The sequence below is a fragment of the Coenobita brevimanus genome, chromosome 30 (assembly GCF_032717465.1).
Source record: "Coenobita brevimanus isolate Jiangsu-jjx chromosome 30, ASM3271746v2, whole genome shotgun sequence".
NCBI lineage: Eukaryota > Metazoa > Arthropoda > Malacostraca > Decapoda > Coenobitidae > Coenobita > Coenobita brevimanus.
The window spans coordinates 2,188,162-2,203,670 of NC_136983.1; the positions used below are offsets into that span (position 1 = coordinate 2,188,162).

Genomic DNA, 15,509 nt, shown 5'->3' on the forward strand with positions numbered 1-15,509 from the left:
GTGGGAGTTGGTGGGCGATGAAAAGAGAACAGGTTTGTGTAAAGCTAACTATCATGGACAATGGATGAAACTGTTGCCTTGGAATGGACTCTAAACTGTTACCTTGGAATGGACTCTAAACTGTAACCTTGGAATGGACTCTAAACTGTTACCCTGGAATGGACTATACACTGTTACCTTGGAATGGACTATACACTGTTACCCAGGAACGGACTCTAAACTGTTAACCTAAAATGGACTATACACTGTTACCTTGGAATGGACTATACACTGTTACCCTGAAATGGACTATAAATGGACTATACACTGTTACCCTGAAATGGCTAGTTGTAGCCATGGTTGACCAAAAAAGACCTGGGATGAGATCACTGAGTGTGACCTCAGGGATAAGGGACTGAATAGGGAAGTTTCCAGAGATCAAGCAGCAAGAAAAGCCACCATTAGGTGACAAAGGCTGACGCATGCATGAATGTTGGAGCCTTCAAAATGTGAAACAAAACGAAACGAACCTTGAAGTAGACTATAAATTGCTATCCTGGACTGAACTATGAACTGCTACCTTAAAATGAAGTATAAACTGCTACCTTGAAGTGGACTAAACCCAATTACCTTTCTCATTAGTGGGCCTCCTGCCATTGTTAGCTGAAGAGTCTGATGCGGGTGACTCAGAGCGGTCGTTGAGGAATGACCTGAGTCCACGCTGTGCCGAGGCCCACACCCTGGAGGCAGCGGTGGCAGTGGTGGTGGTAGTGCTTCGTATGCCACCACCCGCTACACTCCCATCAAGGCTCGGGCTGCAACATCAACACAAACTAATCTCTTCACTTCAGGTATGTATTTTTTAGTAACAGGTCATCCCCACTATAATGATGAGATGCGTTTGGGAAAACCCATCACTGAGCCGGGGTAATGTTAAATGGGGACGTTATAACATAGAGAGTACATGGATGTGTTTGTAAGCCTTGGGATTACCCCCCAACCAAGTCCAAAACCCACCCAAATGAGTCCAAAAACAAGTTTCTAGCTAACCTGAACCCCCAACAAGTTTAAAACTAGCTAACCAAGCCTAAAAGCAGTTTATAACTCACCTAAACCCAAAAATAAAATTTGAAAATCATCAAAAATGTCTGGAAAAAATCAAACATAGTAAACTGTACCTAAAAATGACAGTGTTCACCCAACCTGACTAAGACACTTAAATCTAAGTCTAGAAACAGTTTATAAATCAACCCAAACACAAAATTTAAGTCTAAAATATCATCAAAATTGGTTAAAAAACAAAACAAAATCCATCAGATAACCAGGGACTGGCCATCGACAGGAGGGGCAGGGCGTTAATTTTTTCACATCACTAAGGCAGGGTATCATACAGCAGGGAATGACTGTTCCGTGTTTCACTTTGCCTAGTACAGCTGACTGCTTTCTTGTATGCTGGTGACAGTGTTGCTCCTTATTTTAGATCACATACCAAAACAAAACTGTCAGCATCCCTACACAAATGCATGATTATCTCCACGCAGCTACAGGACATTGACATGCTTCTGTACAAGCTGCTATGATTATTAACGCACATACAAAACAGACGGTCTCATATGCTGCATATTATAAGGCTTGTTGTATGACTCCAGGGATCCCTTTAAAAAGACTTAATTGAAAAAAATATATATGGACAGGATGTCTGGGATTATTGACCCAAGGAACAGTTTTGCCAAGATTGAAGCAAGTTGGTGAAGAAATAAAGGAACAGAAGCAAGCTGAAACAGTATTTGAAAGAATGAAGAACTAGAGAAAACACAGACGATCTAAGTACTTTGGTGTGGAGACCTAATTATAAATTATAATGAAGACTCACTGTAGAGCTCTTCCATTACTGATAATTTACTGACTCAAGATAGGTATGTGTGTAGGAATTACTGACTAAAACTGTACGAGATGCAGTCAAGTTTCATAAAGTTCAAGTTCTGACCTCTTTCTCCCACCTACGGACAAGGAACCCCTGAATGGCTATGGGTTCAGAAATTTGCATGCACCCCTGGCTGGCCCCAGAACAATTTTTTAAAAGTTCTAAAATCAATTTATTTTTCTTAAAGATGTGAAAAGAATCATCTGGCATGCCTAGCAGTGCGTTTTATAACTTCCTAAACCCATCCTGTAATTAGGTGTGATCCATGAAATTACAGTGCATGTACCATATGGGCGAAAACATCTGAGATTCAGTGACCGCCGGACTGCTTGGGATGGTAACAAAGAGTCGTGTAAACATATCAGTGACCTTCATTCCTTTCCCATGATTGTTCACAGTCTTCTATGGCTCGCGCAACCTCGACATCATCGACACCAGTACTGTATTGTTTAACGCTGGAGGTTATTAAGGGGTTGATGGAATACTTTACTGTTTGCATCAATACTCTCTCTTTCGCATATACACACAAAAATGAACAAAAGAATGGGCGCTAAATGTATGTTTACCTTTTGGCAGAAAGACCTTACCATTTCAATTCATATTTGTCCAGCTTATTTTCTGTATTTCTTGTACTACCTTTTTTTTTTTTTTTTTTTTTAAGAAATTGCTAATTAGTGAAGTTGTTAATTATGAGTTTGGCAATTGTGGGGTTCTACTGTATACAGTAGTCTCTCCAAAAACATTTGTAATAAGTAGTGATGAAGTGTTCACCAACACACAGAAGATGCTGAGTGGGTAGGTAATATTCCGAATCATCTTGGCAGGGGGTAGGGGGGTTTTCAAGAATACTCCCCCAGTATCCCTGCTTGTCGTAAAAGGCGACTAAAAGGGTTGGCGGAGGGTTAGTGCCCCTCCCCGGAAAACAACTAACTAAAAAAACAAACAAGAAGCCTCGGACAAGGACTGACCAAACGTTGACGACCCAGGACCGGACAAAGGACTTGGTAATGTGTACATGGAATGTAAGAGGAGCGAATGATGAGGTGAAAGAGAGAGAGATTGTCCAGGTGCTTGAGGATGCGAAAGTGGATGTATGTGGAATAACTGAAACAAAATGGAGAGGAGAAAGTGTGAGAGAATGGGAGTATGGATGGGGTATATGTGCAGGAGTAGATGAGAATGAGAGGGCAAAGGAAGGAGTGTGTATAGTTGTGAGTAAAAGATGGAAGAAGAGCATAAGACAGTATGGATCAGTTGGGTCAAGGATTGTGTGGGTAAAGTTGAAAGTTGGAATACAAATGCAGGCGATTGTGTGTGTGTATGCGCCAACGCAAGATCGTGCTAGAAGAGTGAGAGAAGAGTTCTGGACAACTGTGGAAGTGTGCCTGGAAAAGTTTGGAAGGAATGAGAGAGTGTTTTTGATCGGTGATATGAATGGGAAAGTTGGGAATGTGAAGGGGGATGGAATAGTTGGTGAGTGGGGTGTGCCTGCTGAGATAGATGAGAATGGGTGTGGGTTAGTGTACATCTGTGCTGGGAGGGGGTTGGTAATAGCCAATACCCTCTTCAGGCATAAAATGATCCACAGGTATACATGGCGAGTGATGAGAAGGGTGGGTGGTGAACTGAATGAAAGGAAGGCAATGATTGATTATGTGTGTGTGGATGAAAGGATGCGAAGATGTATATTGGATGCAAGAGTTTATAGAGGTTGGGGAGTGGCCTTTCTGACCACTACTTGGTGGTGGCCAGAATTAGGATGCAAGTAAGATGGAGGAATAGAAGAAGGGAAAGACGAGAGGAAGGAGTAGTTGCAAGGAGAGTGGAAAGGTTACAAGAGGATGAGAAAAAGGCAGAGTATAAGAGAGAAGTGGAGGAACGATTGGGCAAATATGAATTGGAGCAGATGGGAGACGTGGAAGGGTGTGTGTAAGATATTTACAGAAGAAATATGTGCAGCATGTGATGTGGTGTGTGGAAGGAAGAGAAGACGGAGGGGTGCAAGGAACAGCGTGGTGGACTGAAGAGGTGAAACAGGCTGTGGCACAAAAGAAGAAAGCATACAATGAATGGATGAGAAATAGGGGCGTGGAAGAAGTTGAGAGGCAGAAGAGAGAGTTATATGTGGAAAGGAAGAGAGAGGTGAAAAGATTAGTAAGAGAGAGTAAGAAGAGAGTGGATGAGGAATTTGGAAGGAATTTGAGTGTAAAGTGGAGGGACTGTAAGAAAATGTTCTGGAGAGAAGTGAAAAGAGTAAGACAGGGTGGAAGTGAAGTTAGCAGGGGAGTGAAAGATAAACATGGTAGATTACTAGTGGAGAAGGGAGAAAAAGTGAGCAGATGGAGAGAACACTTTAAGGAATTGTTGAACGTAGAGGATGGAAGTAATGCGAGTATAAGTGGCTGGGGAATGGCTGGGAGAAGGAGGGAGGTGAGAAGACAGGTAGAAATCAGTAGGATAGAGGTTGTGGAAGCAATGAAGAAAGTTAAATCGGGAAAGCCCCAGGAATTGATGGAGTGTGGTGAGATGCTGAAGCATGGGGGAGAGATAGTAGTAGAATGGATGTGGAAGATGTGCAGATTGGCCTGGGAGGAAGGTAGAGTCCCGGAGGATTGGAAGTCAGGTATAATTATTCCCTTGTACAAAGGAAAAGGGGAAAAAGAAGTGTGTGGTAATCATAGGGGCATTTGTCTTCTTAGTATAATAGGAAAAGTGTATGGTAGGATACTTATAGACAGAGTTAGAGAAAGAACAGAGAAATTAGTTGGAGAAGAACAGGGAGGCTTTAGGAAGGGAAGAGGTTGTGTAGATCAGATATTCATTCTTAGATCTTTAGTGGAAAAGTTTCTAGAGAAGGGAAAGAAGTTGTATGCGGCTTTCATGGATTTGGAGAAAGCATATGACAGGGTGGATAGACAAGGATTGTGGAAAGTGTTAAGAATATATGGAGTAGATGGGAAGTTGTTGAATGCTGTGAAGAGTATGTATGATGGTGCTAAGGCTGCAGTGCGTGTGGATGGTGAACTAAGTGAATTTTTCTCTTTGAAAGTTGGTTTGAAACAGGGATGTGTCATGTCTCCATGGTTGTTCAATCTGTACATGGATGGGGTAATAAAAGAGGTACAAGGTAGGGTAGTGGATGTTGGAGTGGCCCTGGTGAGAGAGGATAGTGTTTGGAAACTCCCTGTACTGTTGTTTGCAGATGATACTGTGTTGTTGAGTGAAGATGAAGGGGAGCTGCAAGGCTTGGTGGATGAGTTTGAGAGAGTGTGTAAGAAACGGAACCTAAAGGTGAATGTAGGGAAGAGTAAAGTGATGGTCTTTGAGAGAGGTGAAGTCAGTGAATGTATAGCGAGGTTGGATGGTGAGGAATTGGAAAATGTGAGTACGTTTAAGTATTTGGGTAGTGTGATGAGTAAGGATGGAGGTTTGGAGGGTGAAGTGCTTGAAAGGGTACAGCAGGGAAGAAAGGTTGCTGGTTCCTTGAAAGCAGTGATAAGAAACAGGGAAGTGAGCATGGAAGTAAAAAAGTTACTACATGACAGTATTGTGATACCAACTCTAACGTACGGAAGTGAAGCTTGGACGTTGTTGGAAGGACACAAGTCAAGAGTGAGAGCAGTGGAAATGAGTTATTTAAGAGGAGCTAGTGGAGTCACGTGGAGAGACAGGCTGACGAATGAGGATATAAAGGAGCGTTGTGGTGTTGATGTGGATGTGATAGGAAGCGTTGTGAGGAACACATTGAGGTGGTTTGGCCATGTGGAGAGAACGGAGGGTGAAAGACTGACGAAGAGAGTGTATGTGAGTGAGGTGGAGGGTGGAAGAGGGAGGGGGAGACCGAGGATGAGATAGAGGGATGGGGTGGAGAGGTATATGAGAGAGGGGGGTGTGAGTTGGGAGCAGGGTAGTGAAATGGCGGGGGACAGGGCGACTTGGAGGCGATTTGTTTGTGGCCACCCCAAACGGGATTGAGGCGTCTGGCAATAGATAGATAGATAGATAGATCTTGGCAGTCCAGGAAGTGTTATCTGTGACTTGTAGGCCTACTGCATCATTGCACTTGTATATGTTCACTAATTTCTACATTTTTCAGAGTCAGGTATGGTACAGTACTATAATGACTACAGTATAGTACATTATCATACAGTATACAGTACTTTCTCCAAACACATTTGTAACAATATAAGTAGTGGTGATAGTGTTCATTGATACATATAATGTACGGCACTAAGTGGGTAGGTTTTTCAGTTATTCGGCAAATCTGGTTACTCGGCATTGGCCCGGTCCCGTAGATGCCGTATAATTGGACTTTTACTGTAAACTGTATGACCACGGTGCTCTTCTCTTTCCTTGCTTTCTGGGCCCTACCTCACCCCATTGTTAAGTGGGAAAATGAGGTCAGGATTATGAAATGTATAACACCTGCCCAATTCCTTGTCAACCCACCTGGAGATGACCTCAATGTCTGATGAAGTGGTGGTCTCAACCTCATCTCCTGAGCTGTGACCTGAGGTATGACCTGATCCAACCTTTAGTGCCTCTGACCTGGAATGACAACATAAATAATTATTGATGACACACACACACACACACGCACATATGCATGCATGCATGCACACACACATACATACATGCATGCACACACACACACACACACACACACACACACACACATACATGCATGCACACACACACACACACACACACACACACACACACACACACACACACACACACACACACACACACACATACACAGACAGACACACACACACAGACACACACACACAGACACAGACACACACAGACACACAGACACAGACACACACACACACACACACACTCTCTCTCTCTCATACATACACATCAACACAATCCTATATACACATTCACTTTCCCTACTAACCATTCTGAAGATTACGGTAAGCTCTCTCTCCCTCTCTTACTAAGCATTCAAAAGATGGTAGCTTTCTCCCTCCACTTCCCCCTAATCACTAACCGTTCAGATGATGACGGTGAGCGTTCTCTCTCTGGAGGTGAAGAAGATCCGCCACTACTACCGCCAGGCACCACCCTCTCCTCCTCCTCTTCCTCCTCCTCCTCCTCATCCATGGCCTCCTCCAACAGACACTGCACCACTGCCCCACTCTGCTCCTCCACCACACCAACACCTCCACCACCTGGCTCCATCTCCGGTCCTCGGCTCCCAGTCCTGACAGATACCACCACCATCATTAGTTTTATTACAGCATCTCACCCACACAGGAAAGCTCATTAACCCCTTCACTACATCTTTTTCCCTGAATTCTTGTCATCTCCTGACAAGTTTAGTTAGCTTAGACTACATTTTTCAGATGGAGGGATTAGCTACAGCCTTCATAAACCTTCAAATACTAGAGATCCTACCAAACTGAAGAAAATCATCTGCAGTTAAGAAAAATGATGTGAGAAAATACATGATCACACTCAAGGGGTTAACACATCATGATCCACATCCCCTACAGCAATCCCTTCCTGCCTCCCCTACATAGAACACTAGTAAACTGTTCTACCTTGCAATCTCCAAATTTTTACCCCTTATTGTACCACTGAAGGCTGTCAATGGGCTGGAAGTTTAGCCAAGTACTATACCTTATTTACTCTAACCTGGCCTAAAATTATCATCACTCTATCACGACTACCAAGCTGTAGCAGGTGTCACGTGGAGCATGTGGGATGATTCCCTGGTATGAATTGGCTACAACTGGTGACCCTTTCTATCTGAGGATTATGGAGCGACCTTTATGGATTCTTGATGGCAGCCCTGAGTCGATAATGAGGGGTATGCGTGGTGACACCCTCATGCTGCCCTCGGAACTACATCTTCTAATGAGGACGCTGATCTCATAACTGGACAACCTAGATGTGCATAAACCACCCAGGCTTATGAGTCACCAGGAGGAGTGTGTGACTGAATCACAGAGGGAGGAGCTGTCAAACTCTGCCCCTTCAGAGTGAATCTACAAACCATTGGTTTCTATGTCTACCTGGATTGGTTTCTATGAGGAGTCAATGACATAGAGACTGGCTGCCTTGGTGAAGCGACATTGGCTGCGCCCTAGTTTGAATATTGTTGGCAGAGCCAAGCCCTTTAAAACCTGTAGGAAGGGAGGAAGAGCTCTCTCTCTCTCTCTCTCTCCTCTGGCTGGACCACTCATCATGTAAAGCGATCAAAGACGTTTGCTAAGCTTAAGGCCACTTGGTATGTAAGTACCTACCTACACCCCCTTTATGCATGTTGTCCCCCCTCTTGTACTTAGGATAGTATCTTATGCTTGTGTATGTAAATATTCAGAACCTGCAGAAGTATGAGTCAGATGTATTGCAAAGTAAGAGTTTGACTATCGTGTGTTTCACCCACCTAACTTGCAGTAAAAGGGAATTACTTTTCACTACAGTTGGCTAGACCGAGATGGTAGTCGTAACACCATAACACAGGAGAGTAACAATACAATATGATGCTAGTCATACAAAAGTGCTATGGGAAGGATGCAGAGCCAAAGTGTTGTCTTATTCTGCCATTGAGTTATAAGAAATAAGCTCCAAAGGAAAGAAAATCTGGACCAAGTTAGACAAAAATCAATATACCACCAGCTATTACACCCCACCTGTCACTAACGGTTCATTACTCAGACATGAATTTGTGATCATTAATTCATTTATAATTTATTCAAAACCCTGAAATGTATAGATGGTACCAGGAGGGCAGAACAACTGACTGTGAGTGTTCAGTTTGGTATATCAGTGTCATTAGTGATACAAGCTACTAAATCACAGTAATAATCTATCAAAATATACCTTAGAGAACATACACTTGTTTTGGGAAACTCATATTAAATTCAACTACATAATCCTTAACAGATATCAATCATAGCGATGAAATCTTCTGTACACCAGATAAAATCCAGATCAGCATCATCAAGTCTGAGAGAGTCCATGGCAGGTCAAAAGCTTTCCTACTCTTCTCCACGCTAACCTAATATTTCATGTTATTTGTCTTTATAAAAAAGTTACTTGTATAGTTCTTTGAACAGACCATGACAGAAATTAACCATTTCAGTTTTATGGGATTTTGTGTTCAAATTTCATGCATGTTACCCCTAGATGATTTTATTCCGTTATGGATATCACTAATGTAGCTACAACAGTATATACTGTAGTTTTCTACAGCTACAAATTTTCTTATAAATTCATCTGGTTTAGAAATGAACTGTTAAAGGGTTGAGAGAGAAAATGCAAAACTCACCAAGTGAGTTGTGATGAATCAAGTGATGCTGTTATGGTGTCAGAACTGCCACCACTCTCCACTGACACATCCAATGCCACACCACTGCTTTCCACCACCACACCACTTCCTTCCATTGTTCCGCTACTTCCCTCCATGCTATCAAAACTTGTCTCCAATCCTTTGGCACTTCCCTCTGAGCTGGGTAAGGTTTCCTCCACACTTACTGCACTCCCCTCCATCCTTCCCTGGCTCATCTCCTCACTAATACATTTGTCTGTCCTCCCGCTTTCATCCTTAACACTACCAGACCCCATTCCCTTCCCCTTCTCCACTTCTGTCTGATCCTCCACTCCTCTCCCCTCTTCCACTTCTCTCTCCTTGTCCACTTTCCATTCCTTCACACTGTCTGTGGATGCTTTCAATCCTCTTGGGCTTTCTATATCAACCCGGGAGTGGCTGGATGGGTGACTTGTGATTGGGGGCTGACTGGTGACAGGCATATGACTGCTGCTGTGATCTGATTCCTTGATGCCTTGGGATGTGCTGGATGAAGCTGTGTCCCCTAACCTGTCTCTACTCCCGCTAAAAGTACCCGATCCATCCGTCTGACAATACTCGGTGTCGTCCAGTCTGTGTGTGGTTGGCTGTGTTATCACCGTACTGTCAGTGTTTGAGCCATCATGATCCTCTCCGCTTGGTTGCTGTGATGAGGGCTGGGTGCGCACAACAGTCATAGGGATGGTAGAGGCTGCTGTGGTGTGTGGGGATGGTTGCTGGATGTAGTCTGAGGTCTGAGTGGGTTGGGGAGTGGGCTGAGAGGGCTGAGTGGGTTTTGGAGTGGGCTGGGAGGGCTGAGTGGGCTGGGGAGTGGGCTGAGTGGGCTGGGGAGAGGGTTGAGAGAGCTGAGTGGGCTGGGGAGAGGGTTGAGAGGGCTGTGGGAGTTGAGAGGGTTGTACAGGTTGCAATGGGCTGAGGTCCTGGGTGAGTGTCTGGCTGCAGGAGTCTTGATGTGTGGGGGATGAGTCACTGGAGGACAGAACACCAGTGAGAACCTGAAACACAATTTTTTTATTTATATTGGCATGCTCTCTCTCTCTCTCTCTCTCTCTCTCTCTCTCTCTCTCTCTCACACACACACACACACACACACACACACACACACACACACACACACACTCCACATCCCTGCCTACTGCCATGTGAAGTGAATGCAACAATCATCTGTTGACAGTCTATCTGTCTACCTATTACCAAATGCCTCAATCCTGTAAAGGGTGGCCACCAACAAACTGACTCCATGCCACCCTCTCCTCTGCCATTTGGCCATCTTCCCCCCAACTCACACCGCTTCTCTCATCTCTCCACTCAGTCCTTTCATCTCATATTTGGTTTTCCCCTCTCTCTCTTCATGTCCACCTCATAAACATACACTCTTCTACTTAGTCTTTCATTTATCATTTTATTCTCTTGTAACACCCACTTCAACACAACAACACTCCTTCAGTGCCTCATTGGTCTGTCTTTCAGTCTCTCCATGTAACTAACTCCACATGCACCACTCAAGTAACTCATGTGCCATGCAGGCATTCATTTCGCTATTTCAAACCAACAGCAACTAGAAATCGCCTACACTGTATGAGTAATTACAAAAGGATACTTGACATAATGCTTCTGGTCTAAAATCCTGTTTACATTACTGAAGTACCTAAACTTCCATGACAAATACCAGTGTTTAGGCATTTTTAAAACCTTTGAGAGTGGCTATTGGTTAGGGGAGTCTTACAAATCATTCATCGTCATCGTCACTATCATCATCCGGACCTCCTATCCCACCTGAAGGCGGAGTGAGGAGTAGTAACATCCAGACAGCCTAAGTCTGCCCAATTCAATGGGCCACACTTCCATTCACTCATCATTCAAGCCCATGGAATCCTGGCTCCATCAGATATGACAAAAAAATTTCACCACGTTCTGTAGCTTCACGTACACCTATCTGACTGAGCCAATCCGAACACTGTTAAGTTCAAAAAGAGGTCTCAAATCCTTACTAACTTTGCCCCTTTCTAAGCAACAACAAAGCACCATCTCTTGACTGACAAATATACTAAGCCCACGAACTTTAGTCCTAGATTGTACCTAGCCATGCAATCATCACACTCAAGTAGGAAAATCAGTCACAAGTAAATAGAATCAAAGTTCAAGCTGAGACTTTCATTTTGATAAACATCATTTTACACACCTCAGTTTTCTTTCCTCCCAACAGTTTCCAGTAACTGCTGGAAAGATATTTACTGGTTAAGGCTCTTGGTTTAGCTTCTAGTCCATGACAAACAACATGTCTTGCCAATATCAGTATGGAGAGTCCTTAAATAGGTATGATGCCATTTGATTTGATATGATTTAACTAACCTCTATGGAAGACGGTGAAGTTACAACACTGGATGAGCCAAGGACCTCGATAGAGTCTGGTGAGCTGATTGGACTGGCGGCTCGGAGCCCAGATCCAGCCCCACCCAAGTCCATCCTTAGCCTCTTCCTGGCCTCCCCGGCAGCCTCACCCTGGTGGTGGTCAAGTGGCTTGTGAAGTGATAGAACTGATCTGTTGTCTGATAAGACACAAGTTCAATCCTAGGAAGGGAAGACTAGGATTTAAACTTCATAACAGACTTTACTGTTATTCCACATGATTCACTGTCATGTCATAACTTCCCCCCCCTCCCCATCAGCACCATAATCATCATCATCTAGACCTCTTTCCTTACTTCACTAAAAAACCTCTTGCATGTATTCAATGTGTTCAGTGGGTATTAGCCCTCCATTAGTGATGTGATGATACATGGTATGTAGGAGAACTACACTCGGCCTCAGGGAACTGATCATCAAGTCTATACCCATAGTCTGATACATTAACCCTTAAGTCTGATGATATAATCTGTATTTCAACTATCTCCAGGTGATTATATTCAGGTCAAGAAATTTTTCAAGCTGGAGGAGCTGAATACTGTATAGGCTTCATTAAACCCTTCACACAAAAAAATATCCCTTAAGCAGAATAATGTCATCTGGTTGTGGCTGGAGTAAAATTATTTCACTGAACTGAAGGATGTTAAGAAAAATTCATTAACACCATTCTTACCTGTTTTTCCAACCTAATAAGACAGGGTGATGTAAAGTCTAGAAAGCAAGGAAAGAGAAAAACACAACAGAGGGAGAACTAATCAACAGCATGGCCAGTGAAATGGGCCACACACTCATTCACTCAACACTGAAGTTCCTTGTATCCTGACTCCACATCACAAGCATGGCTGTTCATACATTTTCTTTTTAACCGATGAAAAAAATACACATATACTGTAAATAAATAAATGCTGTAAGCAATTAAATAAAGAACATAAGTGTGAATGTTTATGCCACTGGGTTAGAGTAAGGATTCTAGGGGGGCATGTATGGTAAGTCAATGTGTGTATGAGGCCCATTTAACTGGCAGACATTTAGTTAAATCCTCCTTTTAACATGTCTTTTCTGCTCTCTGGACCCTACTTCACACCTTCTTTTGGTGGGAAGCGGGAGATCTGGATGATGATGATGAGGAGGAGGATGAAAAAATAAATACCAAATCATTACCGGCTTCACCCAGACCTTGTTTCCCACCTAAAGATGAAGCAAGGCAGGATCCAGACAGCAGGAAAAAACATGACAGAAGGAAAACTAACCAAATGTTTGCGTAATGAAATAGGCCACACTCTTATTCACTTACCATTCAAGCTGTAAATAATAACTAATTAATTAAAACAACTAAGTAAAACTGACCTCTGCATCCCGCTCTGGTGAACTGCCATCCGAGTGAAGGACAATTATGCTGTCTGGGGTGTGAGCTTCCGAGTCTCTCTGGGAGGCTGGGTCCTGTGTCTCAAGCTGACCCCTACCCACAGTACCCTCCTCTCTCACCACTGACCCTCTGGCATCTTGAAAGTGAGACTGTGGCATGCTTCCTTTATCTTCCCCATGTGTGCTGGGGTGAGGGGGTGCGGCAACACTAACTTCAATGTCTTTACTGTCTAATTTACCATCACAGCTTCTTCTATGGCTGCTATCACTTTTTCTACTGGTACTGTCTTCACTCGCACCACTGTCACCTCTGGTGGTGTGGTTGTCTGTGCTACTGTGTCTGATTCTGCTATGATCTGGGCTGTGGTCTTCAGTGTTCTGATATTCATCTCTAACACCACTGACATCACTAGTGGTGTTGTCGTCTGTGCTGTGGAGTGTTTCTCTGGAGGTGTGTTTGTCCCTGTTACTGCTGCCGTGTTCCTCATAAAAAACATCTTCAAATATTGTTGCAGGTGTGAGACTCTCTTGCCGTGATAACCCTCCTCCTTCACTGTCCACACTGCCCACCACCAGACGACTGCTGGCAAACCCCTCTTCATCAATGGTGTCATCGCACAGGCTGGCCTCTCGACACTCTTCACCATCACCTAAAGAATATATAGCCTACAGTAAGACCTTTGTACAGGCTGCTTTACTGAAATCTGATTTACCAGTTTTCCCAAATTTACAGAAATGGTTAAAGAAAGAAAAAAGAAAAAAAGTGATATTTCGGAAAGTATATCTGATATATAATGTGGGCTGAACTCTTACTTGGTGGTAGGTGGGGGGCACTCATCATCCATTCACTCAATGTAGTGCTGCTCTTGGGTGACTGCCTTTTCCTCTCTTCCTTCCTCTTCTGTCTTTCTTTCCTTCATTCTTTCCTCTTCCTTCTGTCTACAGGTGACTCTACACTGAGTGACAAGCCAAATGGTTTCCTGTACACCAGGAAACCATTTACTGCACTGGGTGGTAACCACATAACCAAATTATGGTGCCTGGTGGTTTAGTGGGTAATTAAGGTGTTCCAATTGGATTGAACCTGTGCAACTTCATATCCAAGGGGTGGTTGGGGTTTATTGCTCTCATAATGCCACTCAGGGATGAGTGAGGCTGGTCACTCTCATCTTAAATGTCAGGACCAACTTGCCTTGCCCCAGGTTCCTACGCTCCTCACGGGGCAACACAGGATTAGATGATGATGATGATGATATGATGATGATGATGATGACGATGAACTCTTACTCCGAGGATGTCTTGCTTACTTAATTTTCCAACTTTTATAGGTCTTTATTTACCTTAGATTCTTAGAAGAAACTTAACTGAAGAGGTCTGATACAGCTTTAACTGACTTATTCATTAACAAGTGGCTCTCATATAAAGAATTTGTCTGGGAGAAAAAAAAAATGCCCAGAAGGAGTTAAAACATGACTCAACTAATATTCAACAAGATCCACTAACATATCAGAAAAACACTTCCACTACAACCATCACATCAATCCAGAATGAGACAGCCCCACATGTAAAGCAGACCCATGTTATTCGATGAACTGGTGTGTGATGAATCACTTACATGATGAAAAAGTTGGACCTTTCTTCACTATACTAGGCCTATACAACAGAATCTTCACTCATACAATGATTCTGATTCCACACGAAGACTAACTGGTTGATATACGTTCGCTATTTTCACTTAAACGATTGGTTCTCCCTCAGGTCTAGTCATTTGTTTGTTCGATGGTGGCATTTGCCCTCGTCACTATCAGGTGTGTTAGTGCCAGTGAGGCAACAACAGTGTGGTGTTGGAGTTCAAGCAGTAAATGAAGTGCAGTGAAGTGAAATAACAACCATTTTAGGCGAGTTAGAAACTTGTTTTTTAGATTCTGCTGGCTGGGTTACCTCTGGCCAAAAATGCAATAATTATTATAACTCAATATATGGTAACTGTTAAGCAATGGAATTCTTCAAATGCATTCTCACTGTAAAATGAGGGTATGCTATGCTGTACTGAATAGGGATGATGAGTATTTGAATCAAAGCGGACATATGCCAAGGCGTGTCATATGTGTGAGGGCTGCTGGGTCTCAAAGAATGGACTATCATCTCTATAACCAGAGATGCAGGGGGGGGGGGAATCTTGCATATGCCCTCATCAACTCTGTTTTCAAAATATGATGGTGGGTAGACATACCTTGCAGGTTGTGAGTATCTGTTGACATAACCATGATACTGCTCTCCCATCCCCATCCCCACTCACGTCCTCCACCATCGCTGCCACCACTTCCATCAACATCCATCTGAAGAGAGACAGTCATCACTAATCATTATCATCTTCATCTGCACCATCATTAACATCACCATCATCATCAGCACCACCATCATCAACATCAACTTCAACATCACAATCATTAACACCTTTATCATCATCATCATTATTCAATACCTATTCACACTGATGTCTAGGAT

The 15,509-nt window shown here is 43.3% G+C and overlaps 1 protein-coding gene across 1 annotated transcript in view; it reads right to left on the reverse strand.

Annotated features, from left to right (window-relative positions):
• The window catches only part of LOC145395206 (uncharacterized), a 56,564-nt gene that overhangs the window by 27,831 nt on the left and 13,224 nt on the right, over positions 1–15,509 (reverse strand). Inside the window, exons 6-12 of the mRNA XM_080268895.1 lie at positions 15,235–15,340; positions 12,984–13,651; positions 11,583–11,732; positions 9,192–10,225; positions 6,906–7,118; positions 6,353–6,451; positions 610–794 (exon numbers count right to left, since the gene is read on the reverse strand). Of these exons, the coding sequence (XP_080125021.1) occupies positions 610–794; positions 6,353–6,451; positions 6,906–7,118; positions 9,192–10,225; positions 11,583–11,732; positions 12,984–13,651; positions 15,235–15,340 (2,455 nt within the window). The remainder of the gene's footprint in view (positions 1–609; positions 795–6,352; positions 6,452–6,905; positions 7,119–9,191; positions 10,226–11,582; positions 11,733–12,983; positions 13,652–15,234; positions 15,341–15,509) is intronic.